General features: G+C 49.7%; 1 protein-coding gene across 1 annotated transcript in view; it reads right to left on the bottom strand.

Annotated features, from left to right (window-relative positions):
- Window positions 1-1,793: 1,793 nt before the first annotated feature.
- Window positions 1,794-7,482, bottom strand: part of LOC113211538 (NK1 transcription factor-related protein 1-like) — a 9,136-nt gene continuing 3,447 nt past the window's right edge. The window contains exons 5-7 of the mRNA XM_026429931.2: window positions 6,419-6,615; window positions 4,350-4,580; window positions 1,794-4,057 (exon numbers count right to left, since the gene is read on the bottom strand). Of these exons, the coding sequence (XP_026285716.2) occupies window positions 3,609-4,057; window positions 4,350-4,580; window positions 6,419-6,615 (877 nt within the window). The 3' untranslated portion in view covers window positions 1,794-3,608. The remainder of the gene's footprint in view (window positions 4,058-4,349; window positions 4,581-6,418; window positions 6,616-7,482) is intronic.

Below are 7,482 nucleotides of genomic sequence, written 5' to 3'. Positions count from 1 at the left end.
TGGAAAAAAGGGGGACCTTCTACGGCAAAGAGAAAGTAGCCACTCGTCTACTATGCAAACCCAACTATATGCATGTATGCATCATCTTCTGAATAACACCCTCATGTAACGGGTAGGCACACACAACATTGCTGTGTCGTCGCTCAGACACACGGCATGCGTTATTTCGCCTTACTTTGGGTGGGCGATTGTTTTTACTACATAGGCACGTACTCCCCTTTTACTGAATACATAGAGATTATTCAAGAAATAACGCTTGGGTTTTCGTCCTATACCCGGTGGAGCTGAGATACACGCGCTCCCGAGGGCCCCGCACGTTGTGTCTGAATCGTTTGACAGGAATAGTGCTGGGGCAGGTAGGGGATGCTCGAGGTGCAAAAGCCCAGGCCCCAGCCAGGCCGTGAGTCAGATGCAGTTTTAGAACAAGTCCGCCGGCCGGGCCGATACTCAATCGCGCTGTCGATGCGGCCGGGGAGTGGCGGGCTATATACGCGTCGATAGGGGATGAGAGTCGTGAGAGATGGATAGGGAGGAAGTCAGGTCGGGAGCGAGGAAGGTGCCGACGAGGAGGCGCCCGACGTCGGCAGGGTAGGCCACCCACTCTACCCGCTGTGTTTGCAGACTGCCTACCTCCCAGGCGGCCCTCCGTCGGGTCCAGCTCGGTCCTAGGTACAGAGCGGTCGCTTTGCAGAGCGAGAGAACGGTTTCCTTGTTTGCGGTGCAAGTATTGAGAGCGTCGTGCCCAAAGCTGCTACTGCGTAGCGAGGCCCCGGCCGCCCGTCAGCGCACGCAGAGTGCTGCGTCATCCACAAGATGTCAATTTATGCCGACAGTGTTTTCACGCCAGACCTTGGCAAGAGAGAGGAAGGGAAAGGGGAGCGTATTTTTTTATTGAGTTTCGCTTGGGACCCCCTCTACAAGAGACGGCCACAAACCACTAGCGGCGGAGCAGGGCGATTTATTCGATGTAATACATAGTGAATGTATATGTTTATAAATCAACTTGTATAATAGGTTTCAAAATTAATTTTGACCCCCCCTTACCTAAACGTGTCCAGAGGAGTAAATAGAATCGTGGGCCATACAGAAGAAAACTTGTTCAACACTTTTATTTATGAGATGGAACGTCTTTTTCATGATACCTTTTTCATTCCCTTAACCATAAAACGACGCCATGTGTTCCTGAATGGGAGGAGAGTGTTTCCTGCCTCGATAAAGGGTGACGAGGACGGGGGGCGTCACGGGGAGGGCGCCGGGCCGGCGGTGACGAGTGGGCGATAAGCAACTCTGAGTGAGTAGTCTCGTCCACACAGGCCACCCCACTGCGCACACCCACCCCTGCAAACTGCAACAGTAGACTGGCGGTTGAAACGTGCCTTTTGGAAGATAGAATTGAGCTTAGACAAAACAGAAAGTTCTGTTGGTTCGGAAAACGTCCTATTTCTTGTAGAGAACTATAGGCCAACTCTGAACGTTTTTTAAATCGAGGATTCTACAAAACATATTTAACAACAAACATAAGTGTCAATGCCCCACCCCCACTTCCTCCTCATGCCTGATGTCCAATTTTCATGACATTTTTTAATAGGGTACGTAGAATTTAATAGGTAAAATTAATGCATGCAGTGTCTCCCCCGATTTGGCAATAAATTGGACGACAGTTTGATTTTGGAGAAAATTAACAAACTATTTTAACCATGAGAACGCCTTTTTGACCAAGCTTTTCTTTGATCAAGCAGAAACATCAGACTTCAAATTACAAACTATCAATGTGAATGAAAATTCTAGTAAAATACATTACGCAGTCCTTTTATTATCGTTTCGCTATCTGTCAATTTTTGACAGGTCTGCTTCATAAGTAAATTTCACAAACTCCGTACTACTAAGTGGTAAATAGAAGCTTCATCACAAATTCGTATTGTCTAACAGCAGTTATCGAGATAATAAACACAACACAAATATATTTAGGAGACTGGTAAAAAGGAAAGAAAAAGATCTAGGAATGGTTGCGGTCTAGAATCGCGACAAGAAATTATAGCACCTACTTTGTAACAGAGTATGGGCTAGGAAGGTACCACCTTGTCCCATGTCTTACTTGGAAATATTATAAATGGCTCTTATGTACATAAAATGATAACGTGTCTAGTCTACACAGGAGAAAACGAAGAAAACAATAAATTTACCTGTCTTCTGAAGGGACTCAACAGAAATTCACTTAACTAGTTTACTTCCCACCTATACAATTGAAAATAAATACCAACCGTCTCATTGTAATAAATCGCGTTTAGAGAAATTAAATAAAAATTGCTACCTTCTTATAAAAAAGTAATAAAGTACAAAAATAACTTTGTGCTTATTCGCATACGAACATACGTATGTTATTAAACGATCAAGTAGTATTGCCGTAGATCTGAGGTTTCTTCGGCACCGTGATGTCGTTTGTACATCTGAGTAGTCGTAATGTACTGGGGAAGCGATGGGAAGTAATTTTTTGGACGGTTACCATCAAACGGTATAGATACGGAACGTGAGAGTCACTGATAACACACAGTATGCTTACTCATTCTTCAAAATTCTTGGACAAATGAAATATTACCCATTTGATTTCCATCGTTCCTTGGTAAGCGGTTATATCACATACGGGCCCAATAACCCCCTGCAATTAAATACTCTAAGTATTTACAAAACAACAAATAAGTTGGCACAGTCTTAAAAACCACTACTATTTACAAGTACACATGTTTTAAGGCACAGGAATGCAATAGTCCCGAGGTGAAAGCTGCTTCCAGCTAACACTCACTCGGAGAAACTTAACACTACGATACGTTCAGCATTCTGGCTGGGCAAATCGCCTCTTGCTTTCCCCCCACCGATAACACCTAAGCGTGGCTTCACACTTCCGCTGAAAGGCAAGACCGCATCAGACATCAGAGGGTGGTGTAAAAGTCGTGCTTTTTTGTTATCGGAAGGGGGTACTTTACACTAGCACTAGGACCACTAGGATAACTACAATTATTAACAAACGTCTTGGTTTCCCCCTATTCATATTTGAAACATAGTAACATTACACAATACCTAATTGAATTCTTTTAAAAATAGCTATATTTAATTTGAATCGCGTTTAGAGACTTCAGTCTTAAGAAGGAACAGAAACTTGGTAAATGTTCCAGTTCACACTTAAGTCAAGGCTCATAAAACTATTAAAAAGTTGAGACAAAAATAACTAACAATTTTTTCTACAAATCTAATGGCCCACCGAAAGATGTCGTTTCGCAGATGAAAACCACAAAATCCCTGTTCGCTCTGCTGCTGTCGTCAAAGCATATTATTGTGCACATCGACATGAACACACTCAGCGTCTGAGGAGCTCCCAATTAAGTCCGTGTGTACACAACCCTTTGTGCTTTCTCTCTCAGATCGCGCAGACTAGCAAAAGTCGTCGGTGAAGGAGGTTTGAGCTGAAACCCAACCCAACGCTCCTCACCGTCCTGTCGCAGCATCACAAGTTGTTTTGTTCTCGCCTCGCTCCTCTTCCGCCGCGACAGCGAGCTCACTCAGGGCTTGTCACCCAAGCCTGACGACGCCTTCCGGTTCTGGGCCCACGAGCGTCAGTCCGACATGAAGGGCGGCAGCAGGTTGAAGTTCTGCGACATGTCCGGCTCCACCTTGATGTGGCCCTGCTCCTTGCCGAGCCCGGCGCCCGACCTGTTTATCACGTTGAAGCCCCCGATGGTGGTGGTGGTCGTGGGTGCGGACGAGATGGAGGGCCCGCCGCCAACGCCGAGGTCGACGTCCTTGGCGACGCCCGGGCCGCCGGGGTCCCCGTGGTGGTTGTGATGATGGTGGTGGTGGTGGAGCAGGCCGTCGTCGTCGTGGTACTTGTCCCCGAGGTCGTCGACGCCGTGCTCGACGTGGTCCACGTAGGTGGCGGTGCCGATGTGGTGCGACGGCGGGGAGTGGCCGCCCAGCAGGGACTGGTACTGCGGCGGCGAGTCGTCCCCGCCCACCGTGATGTACTCGCTGTGGGACGACCGGAACAGCCCGCTGTCGTGCATGCCTGAGCAGCAGGGAGGCAATCAGTGACCGACGAAAACGACACCAAAAATTTGTAATAGGGTATTCCGCTCCAGGAAAATAGGAACCAAGAGAAGAAAATCATGACTGCTCGATCCGTTTCCTTCTGCGCGCTCATTGGCTGGCTGACACACCGACGTCATCGTCGTGGCTGACACACCGACGTCATCGTCGACCAATCAGCGTCCAGGAGGGAACAGACCGGGCATTCATGCTTTTCTTCTTTAGGTTCCGATTGTCTTGCAGCGGCATACCCTACTAGGAACGAGACTCACCATAGCTATACGAGGAAGCACTACTCGGCGACGAGAATGAGGAGGCGTACGGGAGGTTGAGGTCGTACTGCGCGTAGGAGGACCAGGGGTCGCTGGTCATCGGCACGCTGTGGGGTGCGGGGGCGGGCGCGGGCGCCGCCGGTGGGAAGGCGTTGAGGCCGCCGCCGAGACCGCCACCGAGGCCACCGCCCAGCGAGCTGAACGGGGAGCCGAGGCTGGGGCTCGATGTACCTGAGGGAACACATCAAGTCACACTCTGCATAAGGTTACTTTTTAGTTAAACAGCTGCAGTCGAGTCGCGGTTGCGGTTCTCACGAGTTTATCGGGGTTTCTCTCTCATCCGGCAAGAGAGAAGGGCGCTTTTCTCTCATGCACCCGGAGAAAGACTCTGCCCCGAGTGCAGACGGGCTTTACAGAACCACCCTCTGTTCTTCTGCCTTTTGTTCTTTCTGACTTCCTTCACGGGCTCGACTAAAATACCCCATTTTGTTCTCAAAACGTTTCCGACACGACCCCTCATCCTTGTTTAAGGGGTTTCGAAAACGGTTTAGGGTTTTAGAAGCCCACAGAACGCGGTTTTGTCAAAATGAAATCAAGTGATGTCGGTTGTCGGTGTAAAAATTTTGTCATTTCGGTGTCCTGATTTGACGTGATTTTGATGTCACATGACATTGCGTGATGTCAAATTGACGTCAAAGGAGGCCACCAAAATGACAAAATTTTGACACTGACATCACTCGATGTCATTTTGACAAGACAAAACCGCGTTCTCTGGGAGGTGCTATCAGTGAGCGCGCCGTGAGCTCTGCGCTCTGTCCGAAGAAAGCTTTCTGGTGAAGCTGAAATGCAGAAGAATGCGGGAAACAAGAAAACGGAAGTCACCATGCTACAGCGTAATGATTTCCATTTTGTTGTTCCCTCGTCATTCTTCTTCTTTTTAGCTTTACCGGAATGCTTTTTTCTCGTTTGGATGGTTCGGTTCGGTTTGGAATGCTTTGCGGCTATTGCGAGCCGCAAGAGCCAAACTAAACACACATACGACACGACACACATTCACAGAATATTGTGTGAGTGTGTGTGTCGTCCAGCGAGTTCAAAACAACCTCGTCGCGTCGACGTCAGTCAGTTTGCGTCAGGAAGGGCAGAGTTCAGGAAACATTGTTGTTCCTATTTGAATCCGGTTTGCGTCAAGTGAAATGCTCTACTGTCGCCTCGTATTTCCGCGACGCCGCCGCCGCCGCCGCCGCCGCTCTTCGACAAGGTTTGTACAACATAACCCAACTTTTACTGGAAGGCGCTCGGACAGCTCCCTGAGAACGCTGTACTTCCGTTGTAGTCCTGTTCTCCCACTACCCAGTCACCCTATATTTTAGTCGATTTAGAGGACATTTCCGGTTGGTTTCAGGGAGCTCTCTGATCACCCTCCTGTACTTCAACCAGGAGGATCATAATAGACTGAGACTGGTGGCAAGTTACTTTTTGATGCTTCTTCTGAACAGAGCGAGGGGTGGTTGAAGAATGAAGCATTCCGGTAAAGCTGAATTGCAGAAGAATGCGGGAAAGAAGAAAACGGAAATCGCTATGCTTTAATATGGTGACTTCCGTTTTCTTGTTCCATGCATTGTTCTGCATTTCAGCTTTACCGGAATGCGTTATGGCCTTACGACCCTGTTTGTAGCGACAAAGTTGTTACAAACAGGGTCGTGGTTGCCCTCCCTGCAGACGACCCCCTCTCTCTCGACATTCCGTAGAGATGCATTACGATTGAGAAAAGGGTATTTTACCTGTTGCCGCAAACCGGATCCAAAGAAGAACAGCAGTTCTTTCTGAACCCTTTCCTCTTTGGCACTGATTTGCCGACGCGGACTAAGCTCTCGGACCCGACACTAGGGGTCGACCGCCCTTGCGGCCAGTTCAAGAACTTCGTCGACGCCAGCCGTTGAGTTCAAGCGTTCAAGGGAGGAAAGAGTTCAGGAAAAATTGCTGTTCTTCTTTGGATCCGCTTTGCGACAGGTAGAATACCCTATTCGCACACTCTATGGATGGTAAATGTTAAACGTGGTACTTACCAGAGCCTAGATAGCCAGTCTTGCGGGGAGGCTCTCTCTTGCGCCACTTCGCGCGCCTATTCTGAAACCATACTTGCACCCGGGACTCGCTGAGGTTGAGCTTCAGGGCGAGCTCCTCGCGGGCGAACACGTCAGGGTACGGGGCGCGCTCGAACGCACGCTCCAGCTCCTCCAGTTGGTACGCCGTGAACGTCGTCCTTCAAGAAGAAAGAAGCAGGAAATTAGAAATGCAATTTTAGGGGCAGCGTGGGATAATGTTAGCGGTGAGGTAAACGGGCCTCAGCCGTAGAAATGGCGATAATAGGGGAAGTGTCGAAAGTGTTTGTCTGAGAGCTGCTCAAGAAATAGACTTGGGAAATATTAGTCGGATAAAAGTGCAAAAAACGTACCCCGTAACAAAAGGTTGACTTTTTTTATACATGAATGTTTCCGGTCGATAAAAGTTGCCCATAACCCCCTGTGGGTGGCGTGAGGATGCTGGTATGGCGGTGGCGGGGCTGCGGGTCGCACGCCTGTCGTGTCAGGGCATGACGGCGCGGGCGGCCCGGCGCAGCGCGGCGCGGGGTGCGGCGTGAAGCGATGCTATCTGACTGCCAACTGTTGCCCAAAACGAGAGGCGATGTTCGCACCCCCTCCCCCTCCTTCGTTATTTCTCTTAGAACGCCGGGGTGTATGATCGTTATAATTTATTCAGCTGATTTTGTGTGCAGTAAAACTTAAAACCCTCATTGCAATAATATTTTTGTCGACCGACCTATCGGGACAAAACTAGAATAATTGCCAACGGTTCACACTCTGCGGCCCCACGTCCCCTGTGAGCGCCGATGAGCTGGGCGCCGCGGGCTGCCGGCCCTGACCTGGCCCACCCCGGGTCGTCCCCGCGCCGCCTCCCCGCGCCGTGACTCGACCTGACCTGACGCGCCACGCTTCATCTCGCGGAGCCTCATTTTTTATGCAGAGCGCGCACTTGTTGTTCAGCCCCAGATCCACGTCCCTGGACCCGGCAGCTGGACCCTCGGCATGACGAGGACGATTCTCCGGGAGGGGCTCGTGCCGGGGCGGGG

Source organism: Frankliniella occidentalis, unplaced genomic scaffold (assembly GCF_000697945.3).
Source record: "Frankliniella occidentalis isolate FOCC.00 unplaced genomic scaffold, Focc_3.1 Scaffold15, whole genome shotgun sequence".
In the NCBI taxonomy this organism is placed as follows: Eukaryota; Metazoa; Arthropoda; class Insecta; order Thysanoptera; family Thripidae; genus Frankliniella; species Frankliniella occidentalis.
Note: the sequence above shows the minus strand (reverse complement) of the source record. Positions and strands in the feature narration are given on the sequence as shown.